Genomic DNA, 23,893 nt, shown 5'->3' with positions numbered 1-23,893 from the left:
ATAACTCCACATGTGTTCATTCATAGTTTTGATGCCTTCAGTGAGAATCTACCATGTAAATAGTCATGAAAATAAAGAAAACGCATTGAATGAGAAGGTGTGTCCAAACTTTTGGCCTGTACTGTACATTCAAATAAAAAAAAGAGTTCAGTGCTCTTAAATCTTCCAGTAATGTCTTTATAAAATAAACAAATATTTAAGCTGAAGCATAAATAAAACAACAACTACTGTACACAGTAGGATTCAACAGCTTTGTTCAACTTAACCACATACTTTCAAATGAAAAAAAAGTGCCAGGGAAAAATAAATCCGCAAACCCACGTGCGTATCGGCCAATGCCGATACAAGTAAAAAACTCAAATATCGGCCCGATATATCGGCCGGCCGATGTATCGGTCTAACCTTAGTCCCGTTTAGCCTTCTTCTGTTCTTCTGTTCTTTTTCTTTTAGATGGTGCTCCTTCTTTATCCGCCATGACATCAAAAGTACAACCAAGTCCTTATAGATACATCTGGTAAAACTGTTATGTGTTGAACAATGCCCGTTGCATACCGCTTACTTGGAGAACACTCTCTGTAAACACGGCTCTTCTTCTTCTCTGGTTTAATGGCTGCGGGCCGCTGCAGGCAAGCAGAATCACTTCCGCCTCGGGTGCCGTATACTAGTTTGCTGACTTCCGCTGTCCGTCCGAACCGTGCGAGGCTATGCTAAATAGCCATATAGAGAAAGGCTTTTTTGTCGCTGCTGGGTTTAAATAAATATGCGGATCTTCAAGGGGGGGTGATACGAACTAGGGACAGTTTTATTAATGGTAAAAAGTTCCACACAGCTGCTTTAATGAATTAATGTTGTATTTATACTTTTTGTTCCTCACCGTTTTAGTTGCTGCGTCTCTCGACAGAAGGGCACAGATGAATTTCAGCCTGCATTCACATTTTTCCAGCCTAGTGTTGTTGAAATTGAGCAACTGATGTGTTGCTGCAAGAAGTTAGCAGAGTGAGATGTCCATCCAGGCATGTACGTTGTGTTTACATTTGGTATGTGCTCTGTGTGTTGACCCAGACTTTCTCCGAAATCAGCTGCTGGTACTGACGTACTGAGGTTAACATTTCCGCCCTGGTTCTTGCGACTGACTCCCTCTCCCCACCTCTTTTAGGTGACACCGTGTTCATCATCCTCCGGAAGCAGCGCCTCATCTTCCTGCACTGGTACCATCACATCACCGTGCTGCTCTACTCCTGGTACTCCTACAAGGACCAGGTGGCGGGCGGCGGCTGGTTCATGACCATGAACTACGTGGTTCATTCTCTCATGTACACGTACTACGCAGCCCGGGCGGCCGGCCTACGGGTGCCCCGTCCCTGCGCCATGATCATCACAGCCACCCAGATCCTGCAGATGGTGATGGGCCTGACCGTCCTCAGCCTGGTGTACCTCTGGATGCACGAGGTGCGCTGTCCGTCCAACATGGACAACATCACGTGGGGCTCTCTCATGTACCTCAGCTACCTGGTCCTCTTCGCCTTGTTCTTCTACAACACCTACCTCAGAGGCTCCTCTAAAGGATCCAAGGCAGAGTAGCATGTCAGTACTGTGCTATTAAAGCGTGCCATACGTAGAAACGACCAACAGCGAGGGGCCATGAATGTGTGAGTTACAACTAGTTAACTGGTCGCTCGGTCCTCCTCTTTTTACATTTTCACTTGACTTTTTACAGACGTCTGTAGCTCAGCACTGATACATCCAAGGTTTTACAGCGGTAGGAAAGAGGAGACCAGCGCACAGTTCATTATCTCATGATTCGTAGGGAGTTCTGTGTGGAAATTGATTTAACACAAGAATGGAGGACTAACATGTTTGTGTTTGACTAACATCGTTCTCACCTCGTTTGAACGATTGCCTTGGTGACTCTCGACCAGTTTAACAAAAAGCAGCCATATAAGGGCCAAATATCTGTCACAGGTAGTTAACAAATGTTTGTATGTCGTAATCATCCTTGATTTATATGTAAAAGCTCTGAAGTAGAAAAAGTACATATGAATGTTAAGTTGTTAGAGGAGTAGTTTGACATGTTGGGTAATGTAGTCGTTTGCTTTCTGTCTGAAAAGAGCTGGAATCAGGATGTTCAGCTTAGCATGATCTCGCTTAGCCAGACCTTTATCTATAGAGCTGTGTCAGCGCCAGAGAAAGGTCTGCAGCACTCATTATCAATCTGCTGTAGGGAATGAAAATACTCTGACTTGTTTGTATTCCTGTAAACCAGTCACACTTGACTGTGGCGGTGCGAAGCCCAGGATGCAGCGGCTTGTTTTGGTGGAACATTTGCATGTTGGGAGACGAGCACTGTCTTTAAAATGGCTAATTCTCTGCAAAGAGAGCAGAAAACAGCAGCAGTCCACTGTCAACTTGAACTGATAAAAAAGACAAATTTATTTTGATAATTTGTGTTGTAGAGGTGAAGCCTGATTATACTACAGCTCTGGAAGAAACTGCAGACGATTTGCTGGCTGTAAGTGGCTTTTGCAAATCAACTCTGACTGGCCATGTCAGAAAATGGAGCAACATCAGGGGCACGAGAGCCCTGTGAGTGGCAGTCTGGGCTTCTCAGAGGTGTGTTTGCAAGTTGTTTTATTTGTTGTAGATCTTTATAACAATTCACAGAAAGAGCAAAGCAAGCATGCCGTACTGCACGATCCAAGTCTTTGTCAAAACGTGCTGTTTTTGGCATTTAAATTTTTAACCTGGAAGTTGTTGTTGTTGGAAAACGGTATCGTGCAGTTAGCAGCAGGGGAGAGAATGCCGGCTGAAATAGCCCCAGTCTGCATCCAGTGAGTCAGAATCAGCTCAGCATAAAGTCTGGAAGCAGTAGGAAGGTGAAAAAATACTCTGCTTGTATCACCTCAAAAAAAAAAAAAACATTTTAAAAATCGGATTTATTTGTCATTCCATAAAGGAAATGTAAAAACGTCCACAGGTGAGTTTAGGTGGGAGTTATGTGCTGGAACGTCCTGACAAACAACAGTGTCTCCAGCTACAGCGCAGGCTGCCAGATACAGCTGATATTAACAGTAATAACAGAACAGGTTTTACACTGTTGTTCCTACACGTGGTGACAAAGCAACAGCGTAACCAGCTACATGTTCGTTGAGTCACTGTTGAAGTGTTGCTGAAGCACTTGTTTAGATCGTTACGTCATCATTGGCGCATGTGTGTCTACACACAAAAAAGCACCTTGACGGAACAACTTAAAGCAAATGTCCACTTTAGAATGAAAGTACAGACAGTACTTACTGATCCTCATGCCGACAACAAGTCCAGTGTAGTTTTTTAATCCACAAAACTCGTTCAGGGTATCAGAGGATAACAGCTAGCTGGAATAACAGCTACACTTGAAGTGCACAGAACCCACATTTTGAAAATGTAATAAAACTCCGCTAATGCATTTCAAAAACATCAGAACGGCTCATCCGTCATTATCCAAGTGCCCTGAAGCCGCGGCATGCAACATTGACTTGAAAAGACGTAATTTACTCCACTTTTATAGCATCATTTCTCACCATGGTCAGTCAGCCTGCCCTGCAGGAGTGCTGTGTTTACATGACAACTCGCGCAAGACTCGAGAACTAGCACCACCACTAGCCATCAGCTAGTCTCGCGCGAGTTGGGCAGTTGGATTACGACGGACGAGCCGTTGTGACGTTTTTGAAATGCATTAGTGGAGTTTTAATACATTTTCAAAATGTGGGTTCCATGCACTTCAAGTGTATGGAAAAATCTGGCTAGCTGTTATCCTCTGATACCCCGAACGAGTTTTGTGCCTCAGCAGCAATTAAGACGGTGAAAATAGCGCCATCTGGTGGCCGGAAAGCACGTCTTGTTCCACTTGCTAAATATTGTTGTAATTCTAAAGTTGAAATTAATGTTCTGTGTTGGAAAAAAAAACAAAGTGAAAAATACAAAAAATCATATTATATTCTGTGTTGGTACAAAATAAAAACGAAATAAATACACCACAGTGTCTCCATGGTGACGACATATATAGCCTCATAATGATAGTGATGCAAATAACCTAATTGTGATGCAGGCTGCAAAATCTGATGCAGAGGGGGAGGGAATATCACTTACTTGGCGGAGGTCTGCACTCTCTGAGTGCTTTTCTAGTCATTCTAAAGCTGGCCATTTCCTTTAAGTTTGTATTTGGTCAAAGGTATCTTTGCTTTTGATCAATGTCTGAGCTGCATTTTAACATCACACATTTCTGCCCCATTCTCATAGATAGATAGATAGATAGATAGATAGATAGATGGATAGATATTGCCATTGCATATAAAAAACACAACGAAATTTCTTTTGCAGCACCAAAAGTCAGCATAAAAAGGGCATAAATAGGGTAAGGTAATAAATAAATAAGTAAATAAATAAATATAGATAATGCACAGATAAAATAAAATAATGCACAGATATTGCACTTGTACTGTTCGTCAGGTAAGTGTATGTGTGTTTTTATGAGAATAGTGTGTGTTTATGTCTGAGGAGAGAATCCACAGCTCTTGGAAAGAAGCTGCATTCCTGTGTTCACTGCAGTAAACAAAATGTTAGCATAGCAACAGCTAAGTAAGCTAGGTAACGCTCAGCCAGAAACAAAAACATATGATTGGTTGACGCTTCACAGCATCACTGGAGTGCTGAAAAAGGTTGAAACTAGCTCTTTTGAATTGTAGCGTGTCGCGCCGTTACACATTGTCACGTGCTGGGCGTCAATTTATAGCTTCATGTCATTAGCTTCCATTGAACATCACTTGTAACCTGTTGCTGTATCACTCATTGTGTAAACGCAGCATTATGGTGTCCGTGTTGCTAAACTTGGCAACCTTACTGTGAGAACAAGACTTGTTTGGCAAGAAATAGTTCCAGCATATAACTCCCTGTGAAACCACAAATGATCTTTTTAACATTTCTGTTTATGTGAAACAGGAAGCAGTGAAACAGTGGAGACACAGCGTGCTTTAGACTGATCCACGCTAACCTCATCCTGACTCCAGATCTGTGTTTAATACTCAGACAGAAAGCTAATAAGTGTGTTACCCAAAATGTTGAACTCCTCCTAGTGTCTGTTTTTAGCCCGAGCACAACTGTGACCTGCAATATAGTGAGTTTAGGATCACCAGAAGGGAACGAAGACTTGACAATGCACTGAACGAAAGAAGGGTGTTTTCTCATGTTTAGTTTTAGCACTCACAACACACACACACACACACACACACACACTATGTTGGTCTGAAGCTGTCAGAGCATCTTTTTATGAAGCCTGTGTGGTGACAGGAAGCTGACACACGCTCATACACACTCATTATTTAAAAATTGAATACTGAGGATGAGTGTATCACAGCCGAGACTTGACGTCTGCTCTTACAACACAAGCACTTTGTTAAATGATAAGATCTGACACATTCCTCTGCTGACAGCCGTCCCACAGTAGATAACTTCTAGGAAATGGGTTTTGTAACGTGTTGTTTAAAGTCCTCCTGTCCCAAATCATGTTTACACACCGCGCACATTTTGCCTTCTTCATCTCACCTGAGATCTTACACAGGACAAAGGTCAGTCTGCAGCTCCTCGTCATGATGAGGAGAGCTTTAGTCTGTGGTGTCAGTCACATAAACCAGCGGCCAGATGTTTAAAACCTTTTGTGTGTATTGTGTTCAGTTGTGACAGTGCGGATCTGTTTAATGATTCTCTCAGTTGTGGTGAAACAACACACACAAGCCTGACCTCCACTCCCACAGTTAACTATTAATAGACACAGACAGACACACCCAGAATAACTCGTGTGCACCTACTGTAGCACTGCTGCTACTACAGGTGCTTACCTTTGCTCTACAGGACTTTAGACCTGCCAATGAAAGAACTGACTGTGTTGCAACAGCAGGTCCTTCTGACACAGGTTTAATCATCCAGTTATCACACGCACCTGTAAACTTTCACCTGCACAGATGTCTCAGTCAGTATCAAACATCAGACATGATTTAGTTATAGAGCACTTAACATTGAAACAGACTGAAAGATAAAAGGTGAAAGAGACAAATAAAACTCCAATCGAACATGCAAAATTAAACAGCAACTTAACACAGAACTCTTGAGTTTATATATGATATGAAATATATGTACAATCACGTAATTGTACTATTCTTCTATAATTATACTTATTAAAGGGATAGTGCACCCAAAAATGTAAATTCAGCCATTATCTCCTCACCCATATGCCGAGGGAGGCTCAGGTGAAGTTTTAGAGTCCTCACATCACTTGCAGAGATCCAAGGGGAGAGGAGGTAGCAACACAACTCCACCTAATGGAGGCTGACGGCGCCCCAGATTCAAACGTCCAAAAACACATCATTGAAACCACAAAATATCTCCATACTGCTCGTCCGTAGTGATCCAAGTGTCCTGAAGCCCCGACATAAAAAGTTGTTTGGAAAAACCTCATTTGAACTCTGTTTTTAGCCTCATTGTAGCCTGTAGCTCTGACTGCCTCTCTGGGCACCACGCTCACATGTGCGCTTGCGGGCGAGACCAGCGAAAACATGTCACTACTATCCCTTTAAGCTTTTTCCAATGAAAAAAGTCTGTTGATCAACACAAAGAAGTCTGTGAAAATCTGACGTTTCCTTGGACTGTTCCCTCTAAAGGCAGATTTATGCTTGTGCATCAGTAGTCTACGCTGTTGTGAGCATTTATACTTGTGCAGTGGTGTGTCTGTGTCACTCTGCAGTTACACCTCCAAACCACAAGTCAGTGGTGCGGTTTCTGTGAAGTGCTCCAAATTTGTTTCTGTGAAGTGCTCAAAACACACATTAAACACACATTAAACACACAAAACACACATTAAACACACATTAACATGTCTTAATAGAGACAGTGTCAAACACAAATGAGCTTCACTATAACTCGCAGCATTCAACACTTGTCTTTATCTGGACACATTTTCCCCACAAATACAACATGCTAACGTTATTAGCACAAGCCTATGGTATTTTACATTGTATAAATTAGCCTAGCAGCTAGCAGAGATTTCCTCTGCTCATATTTCAGCCAGGATAAATCACACACAGTGTGTGGAGGCTTTATTGTCTTCACAATTTATTGTTTCTTATCTGTGAAATTAAAGTAAATCAAAGTTTTGTTTCCAGGGGCGTCAGTAGCGTAGTGGATAGTGCCGGCGCCCCATGTACAGAGGCGATGCTTCGCTGCAGCGGTCGCAGGTTTGATTCCGGCTTGCAACCCCTTGCTGCATGTCATCCCCCCCACTCTCTCTCTCCCCCCATTTCACACTGTCCTGTCAATTTAAGGCAAAAAGCCCAAAAAATAATCTTTAAAAAAAAGTTTTGTTTCCACTGAGGGAAATGGTTTCAGCTTACAGAGACAGACAGGAGGTCTGCGTCACTGTGATGTAGAGTTAATCTCTGGGGAGGTGCACGTCAGGCTATGGTGTCGATTCAACGCAGAAGTATAAATCCCTCCTGAGATTAGGTAATTTTAAAGATTTTTTAAGGTCCTGAAGAGGTTAAAGTATCCAGTGTTTCATCTGGGAATAAAAAGGTAAAATTAGAGAGAATTCAGGAAAAATTAACAGAATTTTCTGTAACAAAATATTTGTGTTTCATCCTATTAATCTTCATGTAAACCTTCATATTAATCGTTGTCCCTTTGGGGTTCTTGAACGCCACTTTGGAAACCTGTGTTTCTATGATTTATGCCTAAAGGTTCAAACAGTCTCTTCCTTTGAATATACTCATGTAAAAACTGTTTTTATGCAAAGACATCGCCATACATCTGACCCCTGGGATTTCTGTTTTGTTGCCCTTTATTTTAAAGCTGTGGTAGGCGGTTTTCTGGAGGAGGAAAAAAAGGCACAATCTGAAAATCCCCGCTCCTCCTGCAGCTCTCTCCTCTCTGTCCTAAGCTCCTCCTACCAGTCGACCACAGGCACATGCACACGCTTCACACAATAACCCAGTGTTTCCCATACCCACACATAATCTTATTTCATTGTAGAGTTGCATGTAGTGTATTCACTCCGTCCCAGTCTGTCTTTCACTTTATCCAACCGCAAATTTCGAGAGGAATTAAGAAGCTAGCCAACTCAGGAGATTTACTTTTAGTCAGCGGCTGTAGCAGTTGAATTCAGCCAGCTCAAACCCCCCAGCGCTGGGTGTCACAGCCAGCTGGTGGTCAGCCACAACACTGGGTCTAACCTGTGTAACAGCAGCAACAGAAAGTTTGCTGATGCGGCAGGGAGTTGGGGCTGTCAGGTTCCCTTGAAGCTCGGGTTTGTAAGTATTGTCTCTGGAGCTGCTGTCTGCTCTCCTCCGAGTGGGGAGGAGAGCAGAGGCAGGGAGGGAGAAGGAAGACACACTGTGATTTGAGGCTCTAGCTAACGTTAGCTACATCAGAGTGAACTTCAAGCTGCAGCCGTTAGCTGTTAGCTCCAGTAAGCAGAAGGTGATGTGGTTAAACAGAAAACAGACAGGGCTGCTGCACTCAATGAGCTGCTAAGAAGGACGAAGCAGGACAACACGTCTGTTGTAAATAATAAGAATCTATTTATTTTCTTAATATAAAACATTTTCCAGCAGACCCGAAGTTAAAGCACCTGGTAGATGTTATTAGAGTATTTTATTAGGATGTGCAGTTAGCTGTGGTTCATTTTGTTCCTCTCTCCATCCAAATGTCATGTTTGTGCTTTTTCGTCATTCCTCACATCTGCTGACATCTTGACACCATTTCTGCCTCTTAAATGTTGGATCAATGTAGACTCTCAAAGCCATTAATGTTGAAAGGAGTGTGTTTAATTTGTGACATGTGTAGTGTGATTTCATGCCGTCCTCGTGTCCTGTGTTTCATGTCCTTTTTAGGTGATAACTGTGCTGTAGCAGCTTACAAATGTACATTAAGGGAGGTTGTGGCACAGACGTATGAAGTGAAGACGTATGTTCTGCCATAAGGTTTAACCACTGCGACTGTGTGTCTGTTGTGAAGGAGGAGTTGACGTTTCGGCACTTAGGCCTTTCTGCTGCGAGCGTGGCTTTTAAAAAGGGACATAGCTGTGATAAGATGGTATTTTTAGTTTTCCAGCTGTAACATCAAACATCCCCACAGCCCCATCTGTGACCTCAGCACTTCGTACATTACTGGGTGATTCAGTCTGTACGTAAACTTTAGGGGGAAAAGTCAAACTGCTTTTATCTGTTATTCAGCAGCACGTTTTATCTCCCAAGATATTTACATGATTTCTGTCTTTCTGGAGAAATCAGAGAGGACCTGTTGTGCTCATGTTCAGATTAATTTGTATTTTTGGTTTCTACGAGAATATGTTTACACGCTTTAATGTTCAAAAAACAATTTATGTTCCACGTACTGTCTGTGCTGGAACACATGTATCAACCACCTGTCTGAAACACAAAGTTTTAGCGCCTGTCTCTTTTAACTACCACCTGAAAAGGCCCAGTCTGCTCTGATTGGTCGGTGTTTTTGGGGCATCTGCACCCCAGCGTTTTTGGACCATCACTGGAACAGGGGAACGACTGTAATGGAAAATAACAGCATTTTGCTACGTGAAAAATCACCATTAAAAACTTGTAAACACAACCCAACGTTCAGCAGGAGTATGGTCCAAAATCATAACAACATCATCATGTTTCCCTGACGTTAGCATGTAGCTACATGTAGCAGTGTACGTGCAGCCAGGGAAAGCTTCTTCTTTTTTTTTTTCCCCCTTCTAAGATTATTTTTATTAGCTTTTTGCCTTTATTGACAGGACAGAGGGTGAAATGGGGAGACAGAGAGAGAGTGGGGACTGACATGCAGCAAAGGGCCGCAAGCCGGATTCGAACCCGCAGCTGCTGCAGCGAGGTGATGCCTGTACACATGGGACGCCGGCACTATCCACTACACTACCGACACCCCCAGGGAAAGCTTCTTAAAACAACTGCACATGTTCCAGCAGGACTACGATGCAAAATCAGGGAGAAATTAATTTTGAAAACCAACACTACATGTTTCCCTGACATTAGCATGTAGCTACATGTAGCATTACACTTGCAGTTGGGGAATGAACTAAACAAAGTACAGCAGCATTTCCTTTGGTCAGAAATCACCAATAAAAGCTTCTAAACACAACCAGACATGTTTCAGCAGGAGTATGATCCAAAATCAGGGAGAAATAAACAACGTCAGCAACCAAGTTGTTTCCCTGGCGTTAGCATGTAGCTACATGTAGCAGTGTATGTTATGTAAACACTTGCAGTAAAGTGTCTGAAGCAGACGGCCATATAAAGAGTATTCAGAGCAGTCTGAGGTTTTTGCTCACAGGAATTACTTTTACATACGTTTACCTCATTATTTTAAACTTTGACTGCATTTAATGTGAACATGCGACACTGTAATGTTAAATATATGACAGAATATAAGACAAAGCAAAATAGGCCCCCTTTAAATTTTTGCCAGTGTTAAAATCTGTGCAGGCCACCGCACACTAACTGTGCAAATATTCTAACAGGTGGAGCCTGTGGACTTACAGAAACACCTGCAGCTGGACGACCACTAAACAATAACGTTTTGACTTTTTCACAAAGGCTGCCGTAGGGTTACGTTATGTGACTGAATCACAAAGTACTGTATGGAAAGCTGAGAGCACAAATGGGGCTCTGAATTATCTTTACCATCAACATGTTTCCAGTGTAGCCTGAAGTTCACTGGTGTTTCTCACTTCTATTAAACCTGTGTCATTACCCTGAATCAGCTGTTCAATCATGTTGAGAAGACGCCAGGCGACGACTGTCAGAAGTGTTTTGTGACGTCGGTAATGATTCCTGGTCAGAACTTGTTTTAACACCTTTAAAACTTGAAGTTAATTTTGGGTCATTTTTGTGCCAAACAATGCTTCTGTTATTTTTTTTTTCTATCATGAATCAATGTGTTTAATAATGTGGTCAGTAATGTTGTGTGTGCATTAAAGGTACAGTGTGTCTCTTGTCAAATACACTGATGTAACCCTGGTGGATTTTACTGTCAACTGCAACTGAAGGGAAAAACAGTTTAAGGGCTCTTGATGTTGTAATGTTGTTAAATGAATAAATTACAATAATGGTTTTAAAACGTTTCAGTTCATTGTGTCAGACGGGAAGATTTCATTGTTGTCATGCCACAGATAATGACATTTAATCAACTCTTAACCCTTTAAGAACCTAAAAACCTGAGCCCGGAGCAGTTAGCTTGATTTTGTTGTTTTTCAAAACCTTAGAAGAAGGCAGTGAGAAGCGAAACTAGAAATGACCCAAAGAAATTGGTTAAAAGAGTAAATTAATAACAAGACAATTTATTAAAATCACAAAATAGAAACAAACAAGTATGACCTGGAAAAGTGCTTAAAAGTTATAATAATTCTGTACATAATTTAAAATATGTAATAATAATAATTAGAAATATGTTTCCTTAGTTTGAAAAAAAAAAAGAAATTGCACTTCAGGGTTCAAAGGTTTAAATACTTGTGAAAAAAGAAAAGTGACATCTCTCCAGGTTTCAGAGTTAAAAGAGAAACTAACTTCATATAATGTACCAAAAAAACTTTTTGGAATTTGGAAGTGATTTACAGTTCAACTCCTAAATTTCAGTCAATCCAACAATTATTTAAGAGTAAAAAATTGTTCCAAACTATCTGCAGATTAGTTTCTGTTTCTACGTTTTGGGTTTATAGATCTCATTTATTAGTCACCATGCTTGGACTGGAGGCCGGGTGCTACGCCTCTGCGATGGTGATGTCCAGCCATTGGTAGTAACTGGTGGCGATGAGCGAGCCAGTGGAAAACACACATGTACTAAACATGTATGCACAGCTGGACCGGCCTGCCACAACAAAGCACAGAGAAGCTCAGATGACAGCACGTACAGAGTGAGTGTGGCTTCAGTCTGTGCTCTGCTGTCCACCACATCTTTACACAGCAAATAAAGGTTTGCTGCTATATTAACGCTCAATCTGAAAATGAAAGTTTGAATGCAAGACTTTTAACACAGGATTTCTACACTGTGCTATTGATACTTTTGTTTTAAGGTCCAGTGTGGAGGATTTAGAGGGATCTGTTGACAGATATGGTACATAGCACTCATAACTATGTTTTGATTAGTTTATAGTCTCCCGAAACTAAGAATCATTGTTTTCATTTCCTTTTGACGGGTTCAGACTGCACGATATCAGCTTGATTATAAGTCGACGCAGTGTCACATGGTGTTGGCTCAGATTGTGAACACGTGTCGTACTGTACTCCCATAATGCATCGTTTTATCCTGTGCAGTGCGTCATAGTGGGCGACAACTGATGCCACGTCTGGGACGCCTCACAACGTCCCGACAAAAAGTTTACCATGTTTGATTTTTTTCTTTTTTCTTTTCCTCAACCTCACCACTAGATGTCACTAAACCCTACACACTGGACCTTTAATCAGTCATTACTGGGAGATGTTTTAGTCTTAGCAATGTGAGGTGCTTCGAATGTGTTAGTTATTTTCTGTCTCAGTATTCTTGGAGGCACTCTGGTGTGTATCACAGCCACACCCCCCACCCCCTCTCCTCTGCTGATGATTGATTGCGGAGAGTAATAATCCATCTCTCTGATATCCTCCGTCCTCCACACTGAGGACCAGTTAACTCCCTGAGTACAGTGTAAGCACATGAATCTGTCTTGCAGACAGTTAAGACCCTGCAGCAGCCTCACAGTGTCTGTCCTGTAAACGTCCAGGCTGAGATATGAAGCTGTGTGAGGTCTGTGGGCCGACGGAGGACAAAGCTCTGTGTGCTCAGCACATTAGTCTCCCAGCTGTGGGTGGAGGTGACACCAGAGGACACGGAGGACACGGAGGACGGACACACTGTGAGGAAGCTTTGATACTCTGCAGCCCAGACAGGATTAGGGTCACGACTCTTCTGACTATATTTAATATTTGAGACAGTTTATGTTTTTTACTGAAACTAAATCTCATCAGGTTCAAAGTAAAATAATCACTGCTGATGGAGCAGGACTGGGCAATGTAACTAAATAACTGTGTAACTGTACTCAAGTACAACTTTGAGGGACTTGAACTCTACATTTTACTTTTACTCTGCTGCATCTTGGAGGCAAATATTGTTCTTTTCACTTCACTATATTCATGTTGATAACTAACATACACAACATATGACAACACACAGCACACACATGTACATATCTACCTCCATAACATATACACACATGTACACACATACACACATGTACACACATGTACACACATATACACACATATACAGGGGCGGCAGTAGCTCAGTCTGCAGGGACTTGAGTTGGGAACCAGAGGGTCACCGGCTCAAACCTCTGCACGGACTGAGCATGGAGTGTGGAGTGGCAGCTGGAGAGGTGCCACACACTGCCGAGGTGCCACCGAGCAAAGCACCAAACCCTCAACTGCTCGAGGTGCCCGTCCAAGGCAGCCTCCATTTAATGCATGCGTTGGTCCTGTGTGTGCATGAAAGTAAATATTAATATAAATATATGATGAATAATTCCTCATCAGTGTTGTGTGGCCCCGACTGGGCTGATCTGACTGACCAGGCTCACGGCCGGCCCTGAAGCAGGCACCACATCGGCCCAATCCCCCTCTGTTCCCATCCCTCCCTGAGGCTGAACGGTTCCCATCCCTCCCTGAGGCTGAACGGTTCCCATCCCTCCCTGAGGCTGAACGGTTCCCATCCCTCCCTGAGGCTGAACGGTTCCCATCCCTCCCTGAGGCTGAACGGTTCCCATCCCTCCCTGAGGCTGAACGGTTCCCATCTCTGTGGGAATTCCAAGGTTTGTAGTTTTCTCTCTTTGACGTTAATGTTTCTATCATCCAGTGTGTTTAAGATAAGTTTCAAATTCTGAAGTATTAAGCTGTGATTATTTTCTGTTTCATTATTAAAACTTTGCCAAACAATGTGACGGTGTTACTGATCTCTGATCTGCTGCTGCTCAAGTCTCCTAAAATGACTGTTTGTAAGTTGACTGTGTATCAATTGATCGATTATCGAAGGCATCAATAATTATCACCCAATAATATCATACATATGATTGTGAAAGTGGCCATTCTGCATAGAGACTACTTTTACTTTGGGTATTTTAAGTAGAGTTGCTAATATTTTTGAACTCAGGACATTTACCTGTAACAGAGTGTTTCTACCTGAGCACGTCTTCCTCCACTGCGCACCTGTAGCTGTTCATACAGGAAGTTGGTCACAGCAGAGTCACCATGAAGTCACCACGAGGACACAAATATTATTTAGTTATGCTGAGGGAAGACAAACAGTCTCACGTGCAGCTCCACACTGCAGCATCATGAGCAGGTCGTGCCCGTTTATCACAATGTAAATCCTGCAGCGCCCCCCTGTGGCGGCCACAGCTCAGTGTCTCCGCTGCAGCAGCTTCAGTGCAGCTCTGTAAGTGGCGCCATTTATTCAGACTGAAACACATGTTCATTGAAAACAGCTGTGGGGACCTCCGCACTGTGACGCACGCGAGGAGCCACGTGATGTTGCCTTCACGTGCCATGAGGAGAACATAAACATATTTCTGATTATGGGATGTTTTTCTCTTCTTCATGTGTTTTTTTGTTTTAACCTCAGAATCAAACATTTGTCATGTTTCTCTGCGTCTTCTCACTGAACTGAAATTCAAACTATGTTTTAGTTTCCAGACGGTGGTGTTAACATGTTAAACCTGTGTGTGACATCACTGTGCACAGAACAGCTGTATCATCAGTGGTGCAGGAACTTAAACCCACAATCAGTCAGTTACTTGCAGCTTTCTCTACTTTTTACTTTCTACCTCTCTTTACTGCATGTTGGAGGGTAAATGTTGAACTTCTTACTACATTGCATTTATCTGACTGCTGTTACATTTACTTCACAGGACACATTTAGTTCACAGGGCTTTGTGCATGCTGCCACTATGAGGAATATGAACAGGTAAGTGTGCGTCTGATGAATAATGTCCTCAGATATTGATCCCAAGCACACAGTCTGTGTGGGAGCTTGTCACCTTAAACTCTCTCAAGGGTCAGAATAATCCTAGAATCCCAGAATGTGTAGTTTTACACATGACCAAAATATAATTATTATCCACCTGCACACAGAGTCTGCAGCAGCAGCAGCAGCAGCAGCAGCTGTTGTTGTTGTTGTTTACCTGATTGTTTATATTTTGTATGTGATGTCATTTCAGTCTTTTTTATTGTTTGCAACACAGAGATCTAAACTTTCTAAATTCATTCCAACATGATGATATTCATATATATTTTACTAAAAGAGCAAAAATTAGAAAAAGTCCACACCTCAATAAATTATTAATAATAATAATAAATAAAATAAATGATGTGTAGATTTGTTTTCTTTTGTTCCTGTCACCTCACGTCTCCTCAGAGTAACACATGGATCCATCAGCATGAACAGTTTGATAATATATAATATAATAACAGCCCATATCAGTCTCAGGGGAGCTTTTGTTTGTTTTTGTTTTTACTTCAGAGTCTGTACTTTTACTTCGGATACTTTCAGAAGAGTGTTTTGCTCGTCAAACTTTGAATGCTGGACTTTTAAAGAGTGTTTAAACATTGTTTGGTGACGCCTGGCCTCGTGCACACGGGACAATAGAGGCAACACTAAAAAGCAAATAAATAAAGTAATAAATGAATTTAAGAAAAGATGAAAGAAGACAAATATTGAATCATATCGAAGTGCAGCAGCAACAGAAGATATGATATATAAATTAAGTAATAAATCAATTTTTAAAAAAGGAAAAAATAAGACAACTATTAAATCACAGAGGAGTGCAGCAGCAGTAATTAAAGATAAGGATGGCAAAGGCTAAATTCCGTTTTCAAAAGTGACATTAAACCAGCAATAAATATATTTTAAGTCACCGCTGTGAGATTCAGACCAAGTTTATTCAGACTAATCAGTGCAGGTTCACACGTGTTGCACACTGACTTGTTTCAATGTTTAATATCAGAAAAAACAAATCAAATAATCCACTTCAAAACCTGAACTTTTCCAGTCTCACATCACACAGACCATCATGCACCTCTGTCACCGCAGACACTGGATCTTCCAGAGGGGCACCTGAAGGCATCATATCCGCTTTCCAGGAAAACTTTTGGCGCTTGTTTGAGTGAAGCAAAGAAAACAGCAGCTCCAGTTTGCCACTCTGCAGAAGCGACGGATGAATCACCTGCAACCCGACTGTGGAATCTGTTTCCAGGAACTAGACGGAGACACAATGATCGGAGTGAAACCACAACAACACCTGAACGCAGCTGATCACACACACACACACACACACACGCACACTTTAACACTGTCCGCACAGCTCCACACACTGTCAGACACGAGATTATAAACTCATATAAAGAAGACAGAACATTTATATTGAGCACAAAGTGATGAGAAGTGTGTTTAGAGCAGCTCAGTGTGTCAGCTGTTCCTCTCAGAGGGCAGAAACATGTGAGTGTGGACACTGGGAGGAGTTTAACTTTCTGTCTCCAGCTGCTCTGTGCACACAGGCTCAGAACCACCAGGCTGCTGAGACACACACACACACACACACACACACACACACACTCAGAGAGCAGCCTCAGCCACGGAGATGAATGAAACCAGTCTCTGGTGATCGTGAAGGAATAAACCTGCATCAGATCTGTCCTGTGTTGGACCATGACCCCGGCTGCAGCAGCAGCTGATGCTCAGGACCTCACACACACTGCCACTCTCTGCAACCTCTCCTCCAGGCTGGAGGAGCTCAGATGAGGAGGACACACTGAAGCTTTTTCCACCCAGCAGACCAGAGGTGAGACAGAAAACATGACACTGTGTCTCGGCTGTGGTGAAACATTCCCAGGTGAAGCATGGACAGGTAGGAAGGAGCAGCTCCTGTACAGAGTCAGTTAAACCAGAGGAGACAAACAGGAAACTGTCACAGTGACTTTAAAGTTTCTGCTTTGTTCACACGGACTGAGAATAATGAATGAACTCAGAGGACACTGCAGGGACACGTCTGTCTTCTGCTCTTTATTTCTTTATTTCAGTTCACAGAGACGTATTAAACGGAGTTTCAAGAGACATTCAGAGCATTTAATTGATGATCAGAGTAGTTACGGTGATAATTGTCTCTGGTCTGAGCATCATTCACAGCGTGCTCCTTTAAACAGCTCTTATATGTGTGCACAGCAGCTGTTTTATTCATTTCTTGTGTTCAACAGATGAATATGAAAACAGGCAGCACTGTAAATTTGCTGGAGTTTATGGATCAATTAATAACAAGTATGGACTGTAGTGAGTATCATCCAAGGCTGGAGACAGGATTAAAGGGACGTGTGTAGTTTAAAACATCAGTAAAGTAAAAGTCTGACGGTTCAGTAAACACACTGAGACACTTGTTTCAGCTGCTTTGTGCTTATTTCATTAAAAGCTGAGGTGTAAAGTTCAGCACTGATCTTTGAAACACAGGCTGAGAGAAATTAAAAGCAGCTGTCCCGGAGCTTTCACGTACACAACATGATCTTCATCAGCAGATGGAAATTGCCCAGCAGCACTTACAGAAAAGAAGTGTTGTGTATGTGTGTATGTTTAAATTTCCATTTTTTTTCCGGAGCACTTGCACGACTTGTCGTCCGTGTTTGCTTCAAAGCTGAAGTCTGCAGAAATATTATAAAGACTTTAATGTGTTCATGTCAGAGGAGCTGAGACATCAGTCAGTCGACAGACAGACAGACAGACAGACAGACAGAAGAGTTTAAGTCATTCTTCAAGCAAAAACACCAACACAATCATCAGTTTTGAGGACTTTTTGTTTCTGTGTGTCCTGTGTGATCGTGAGGCAAAGCAGGTTTATTTGTATACAGCGCATTTTGGCAGCGAGGCAACTCAAAGTGCTTAAAGTACATTAAACATTAAAAACATTGAGACAAAGTGCAGAAAAAACACATTATAAACATTATTACAGATCCAGAGATAATAGAAAATGAAAAAAGAGACAGGTATAGAAAAGAAGAATAAACGTCACAGTGCAGTGTAAGAAATGAATATTTGGTTTCATAAGAGGCAGCAGAACACAGACAAGGCTTCTGACAGCTGCAGCAGACCTGCAGGTTTCTGGAGTTTGTTCCAGATGTGGAGCATAAACACTAAATGCTGCTTTTTCATTTTTAGTTTTGACTCTGGGGACACGACGCAGACGTGTCCCAGGTGACCTGAGAGGTCTCGACGGTTCATACTGTAGCGTGAATCAATCATTTTGGGGGTTATGGATCAAACAAACTATTGAAGGACTTCAACTTTTTGAACATTTTATAAACTAAAAATCAATGAATAAAGTAAATAATCAACACATTGCTGGATGTTAAGAATCACTAGCTGCAGCTGTAACTTCATTTAAAGGTCCTGAATCCACTTTTATAATCTCTGTTCTGTCGTAACATGTCACATATGAATAAGTTAACGTGTTTAATGTAACAGCTCCAGGGGCCAGGTGTGTTACCTGAGAAACACTGTGCACACTGTAGACAGAGGGGCAGGAACGGGACGTTAAGAGGACCAAACCAGAGGTGGAGATTTTCAGGGGGACTCAGGGGCCACGACCCCTCAGTACTTATAATTAGAGCCTGTTTCTGACTCAGTGTTTGAGCTGCACGACTGGTTTTAGAGTCAGACTGAGTTTCAGCAGCAGCTTCGTCAGGTGGCTGATGAAGGCTCCATCAGCTGCTCCCGACCGGCTGTCAGATGTTCAGAGGAATTTCTGATCTTCAGAAACTTTGGTTCGGCTGTTGTTGAAGCAGAGCCACGAGTTGATCCTCCAAGATCACTGGCCTTTTTCTCACTTAATCAAATCACTCATACATCAGTCGCCCAGTGATGCTCAACTTGTGGCCCGTGAGCTAAATCTGGCCGGTGACAGGGTGCCAGGTGGCCTGTGGATCAGTTTTTACTCCACAATTAAAATAACAAAGGGCCAGGGGACGATTCCACCAGACTGAATGTCCTCAAATCCTAGAAACACACCTGTGTACACCTGAGCTGCTGCACGGAGCTGTGACTGGGTTTGTTTCTTGGCAAAGATGAGTGAGGACAGCAAACATCAAAAGGTTTAAAGCAGGTAAATTCAATATTTTATACTGGTTCATTAACTGGCCCCTGTCCTCCCGTCATGTTGCAAAAGTGGCCCCTGGGCCGAATTAGTAGAGCATCCCTGATGCAGCCTCAAAGCAGCTTGTTCCTTGGTGCTGATAATGTGTGTGTGAGACGGAGATAAAGAGACAGAAACCTGCAGAGTTGGAATCAGAACTTGGACTCACCTGTTTCTGCAGAAACTGTCTTTTTGGGAACTCTGTCTCCACATACATGAGCCACACCTCAGTTACCTGCCTGCAGCCCCGCAGCTTTCAAATGAATCTTTACTGACAGCTGTCGACAGCCACAAGAGTCCGCAGGTGCCGACAGACTGTTTTTTTTATTCTCTATTTCACTCACAGTGTGAGCACTCAGGACCCCAGACCCTCTGCTGTCTTTGGGCTCAGCGGCTCCTTTTGGGCCCTGGGTCCCCTGGCAGGTACATCTGACGGCTGCATTGTCCACTAGTTAGGGTCCGCCAGGACACTATTGTAATCCTAGGTATTCTTCTTCTTCTTCTACTTCTTCTTCTTCTTCTTCTTCCGAGGAAATCATACTTCCCATGGGTGAAAACTCTCCAAACTTTGCACAAAGGTCCAGTCTCATGCCAGATATCCTCAGCTGTAAACTCAAGCCAATAGTCCTGATGGTGGCGCTACAGCAAGCGTCTAAAGTTCAAAACTTTGAAAATTCATAACAAATCAACCATACGTGCTACAACTTCACAACTTTCATCAAACTGTAGCCCCAATACTGAAGAAACTTTTGTACATTTAAACCTATTAAAAATTATGAAGTCCATCACTCTGTTTTTTTCAAAAACTGTAAAACTTCTTAAACCTATCTCCTCCCACAGTTTTTGCTCAATTGACACCAAACTTGCTACAGAGCATCTTCAGCCTGTCCTACAAAAACTATGTTTCTCAGATTTTTGATTTATCAAAAATTGAGCCTACAGTGCATCAAAATGTTTGACTGTAAACGGTACTGTAAACATATACATGCAAATTCTTGCTAAATAAATCTTCAACGTTCATGAAAAAAAGACAAAATTCTAGAGTCATGGTAGATGATGTGTGGCAAGTTTCAGAATTTTATCTGAAAAACTGAATTTTTGACAGCATTTTGAATTTTGCTCTAATGTGAACAATTGGAGTCAATGTAAAAACGGTATTTTTAAACATCAGTTTTTCACTTATGGAGCAAATCAATCATTGTTACAAACAAATTACCAACATCTCCATGCTGTCTAGATGCAATATGTGTATTTTCAGATTTTTGTTTCGATAACTGAATTTTTTACAGTGGTTTGAAATCTGCTTTTCCATGAATGGACGGCTGCTAAACCTGCACGTCTGGCTTAGTCAGTTTGTGAAGCTACACATGAATTGTCACTGACTAATTAGCTCAGTGAGATAGAAATTGATTCTTAGTCTCAGAGGTTGTGAGTTCAAGCCTCAGCTGATGCAAAAGGCAGATTGTGTTGCTAAATTCCCAAATGTCTTCCAATTCTTCTGCTTGTTGCTCAGAATTGTCTAAAAATGCCCGGACCGACCCATCACTGCGCAGCAGCTATAATTCAGATTAGTTCTGATAAGATGAATCAATAAGTGATAAACTGTGAGAGTATTGATCTCACATGGTGTAACTGCAGCTCTCAAACAATTCGCCTCTTACACAACAACTGGTTCATTGTGATGCTGCAACTGCTTATTATTTTCATCATCAGTTAATCTCTGGGTTTGTTTTGTCATTTGTCTGTAGACCGTCAGAAAAAAGCTTCAAATGTCCGGTTGTGTCCCACCAACAGTCCAGAACTCAAAGATATGTAATTGTACACTGACAGGAAACAGAGACGCAGCAGAGTCACATTCAAGAAGCTGGAACAAGAAAGTTTTTTGTATTTTCACTTCATAAAGACTGAAACAGGCACTTGATTGTCAGAATAGTTGCAGATGAATCATTCATACATGTTGTGGTGTCCTACACGTGCATTACAGGATGATATCAGTTCTGTCTGAGCAGAGTAAACTGCAGGTGATGCTCAGTCCTTCAGGTGTGTGATGGTGTGTGTCGTTCTCTGCAGTGGAGACGTCGAGGTGCTCATCATGTCCCTGTGGATGATCCTTCCTGTCAGCCTGCCTGTCTTCACCATCACTGGGATATGGGTCGTGTGAGTACCTCACAGTCTGTGTCAATAACCCTGCAGACAGACGTAGTGCAGAGTGTGTGTACATCAGCCTGGTTTCACCTGCAGCCGTGGTTGTGACGACCTCAGCCGGCTGCACAAAGTTCAGGAACGTAAAACCCTTTCCTTTTTTGGAAGAAGAGAGTTTAATGGCTCGCTGTTTATTCTACGATTGTGTCGCGCAAGAGTCAGCCTTGAAATTCCTCTCTTGTCTGGTCTGTGTGTGCGTGTGCATCTGTTTCACACACAGCGGTCACATCTGTAGCTCTGCATGTGACAACATATACATGCATGTGCAACACATACAACAGTAAGAGCTGCTTTCAATGGTGGAAGTGAGCGAGCACAGCGTCTTCTGTCTGCGCTGTCAGTGTGTTACAACAAGACTAGATCTGAGGAACACACGTCGCTGAAAACATCATTAAAGGAAAAGTTTTACAAAACATCTGTTTTCAGTGACGTGTGTTCCTCAGATCTAGTCTTGTTGTAACACACTGACAGCGCAGACAGAAGACGCTGTGCTCGCTCACTTCCACCAGTTATCGTCACCTGGTTCCCTCGTCTAAAAGCCTGGGAGACTTTTGCATTGGATTTTGGATTATTGCAGAAAATAAACTCTGTGGTGAACAATAGTTTATAATATGTACACTCTTTGTTCATCATCTTAAATGAACACCACTTTATGATTTTTGAAGCGTTAATGCAACCAACAGAAGTAGAAAGAAACATCAGGCTATGAACCAGCTACTCCACAATCACGACTAACCAAAAACTCTGAGACAAGGTCACCCGAGTGCTAACATGCTAACTCATCTCTGCGTCTCAGGACTCGTTCCTGGATCACTCTTCTTATGATCTTTTTGTCAGGCCTCTGATTGGCCAACATCGTCTTTGCGTTGCTGTAGGGTTTCAGTTATATCTCCGCCTGTTGCTTTGCTCATTTGGATCAGGATTTTTTCTAAACAGCAGTGCTTGTGTGGACACCAGGTCATTTTTTAATTTTTTTATTTTTGAGAACGGAGGAACCGTGTTTTCAAACACCTGTGTCCATGTTTGCACTCTTGCTGAGAGTTAAAGGATGTTTGTTTGCTAAGTGCATAGCTGAAGTAAGCAGCTGTTAGCCTAGCTTAGCATAATGACTAGAAACAGATGGAGTTTGAACAGGGAGCAGTTGAACAGGTGTACTTAATAAAGTGGCCGGTGAGTGTATACTCCTGTGCCGTAGGCTCCATAAGACGTGTTCCCCACACCGTAGCTTACGTTGTAACCTGTCGTGCACCTCCCTAGAAATGTGACTACACGTTGTGGTGACGCAGACCACAACAACTGTGATTGGTCGGCGTGGCAGCATCACAGTCTTACTGGCTGCTTCGTTTTTTGTAAACATGAAAAAGACTGCGTATGTCCCATAACACAGTATGTCAAAATGCAGTTTGCCAAAAGTTCCAGGATGTTCTCCTACATCCTGTCTGATTCTGCAGTGTGTAAGCCTGCATGCTTTTCTGGCTGTTCGGACCCACAATCCTTTGCACAGCGGACGATACGTCACATCGACTGACCTGCAAACAAATGACGGCTTAACAGCTGATTGACAGCTGATTGACAGCTGTCAGATGTCCCCATGACAGATGACATCACATTCAACTAACTGATGACTTGTCGAATAGAAACAAAAGGAATATTAAATGTTTTATTTGAACAGAATAAATAAATAAATATTACAAACAACAAACGGACATGACTACAAGAATAACAGTGACAGAGCTGCAGATGTAATTAAATTTATTTATAATTTCACTGTCACAAATATAATCTGTTCAAATCTACAATCTGTGCCGTTAACTTTAAAGTTAAACTACACACATCGCAGAGTAACAACAGCAGAGCTCCGTGAGTGGCGTTTTGTTTTATCTCCAAGGTAACGGATGTAAAAGTGAGAAGGTCAAAGTTCAGAGTGTGATGTTATGAGACAGCAGTGTGTCCTGACTGTGAGCACACTGGATGTAACAGTACGGACTTTTTGAATACCTACTAAAAGTGAAAAGAAAAAGTACGCAGACACGCCAACACACAAGAGTAAATGCTCACAACAGCATAGACCACCTGCAGATGCTGCACTACGCTCTGCATAACTCAGGCTTCACACACCTTGGCTGGCCGACCTCAGCTCCCACAGATGGTTCAACATCCCAAATGTGAAATGGAGAGTTTAAGGATTTAACTGACACCTCCAGTGATCACACATTAACACTGGTTTGTTTAATCAGGACACAAACCAAAGTTTAACACAACAGTCTCTGCTGCTCGTCTGCAGCTTCACGGTGACGTCAGCTCAGAGCCGTGCGCCCTGTTTCCTGTCTTAATGTGAAGCTGAGGTCATTTTATATTTAATGTACAGACATTAAATGAGAGAGGTGTCCATCTGCTCCTCTGATTCACTGCAAGACAGCAAATAAGTGGATTCAGAGTGGCCTCTGCTGCATCAAA

At 42.3% G+C, this 23,893-nt stretch overlaps 2 protein-coding genes across 2 annotated transcripts in view; both read left to right on the top strand.

Moving 5' to 3' along the window:
- The window catches only part of LOC117246816 (very long chain fatty acid elongase 6-like), a 34,595-nt gene extending 23,438 nt beyond the window's left edge, over positions 1–11,157 (top strand). The window contains exon 4 of the mRNA XM_033610796.2: positions 1,157–11,157. Coding sequence (XP_033466687.1) covers positions 1,157–1,581 — 425 coding nt within the window. The 3' untranslated portion in view covers positions 1,582–11,157. The remainder of the gene's footprint in view (positions 1–1,156) is intronic.
- Positions 11,158–16,332: 5,175 nt separating this feature from the next.
- LOC117247349 (transmembrane protein 150A-like) overlaps positions 16,333–23,893 on the top strand; it is a 42,193-nt gene continuing 34,632 nt past the window's right edge. The window contains exons 1-2 of the mRNA XM_033611858.2: positions 16,333–16,900; positions 21,305–21,391. Coding sequence (XP_033467749.1) covers positions 21,327–21,391 — 65 coding nt within the window. The 5' untranslated portion in view covers positions 16,333–16,900; positions 21,305–21,326. The remainder of the gene's footprint in view (positions 16,901–21,304; positions 21,392–23,893) is intronic.

Source organism: Epinephelus lanceolatus, chromosome 21 (assembly GCF_041903045.1).
Source record: "Epinephelus lanceolatus isolate andai-2023 chromosome 21, ASM4190304v1, whole genome shotgun sequence".
Taxonomy (NCBI): Eukaryota; Metazoa; Chordata; class Actinopteri; order Perciformes; family Serranidae; genus Epinephelus; species Epinephelus lanceolatus.
Note: the sequence above shows the minus strand (reverse complement) of the source record. Positions and strands in the feature narration are given on the sequence as shown.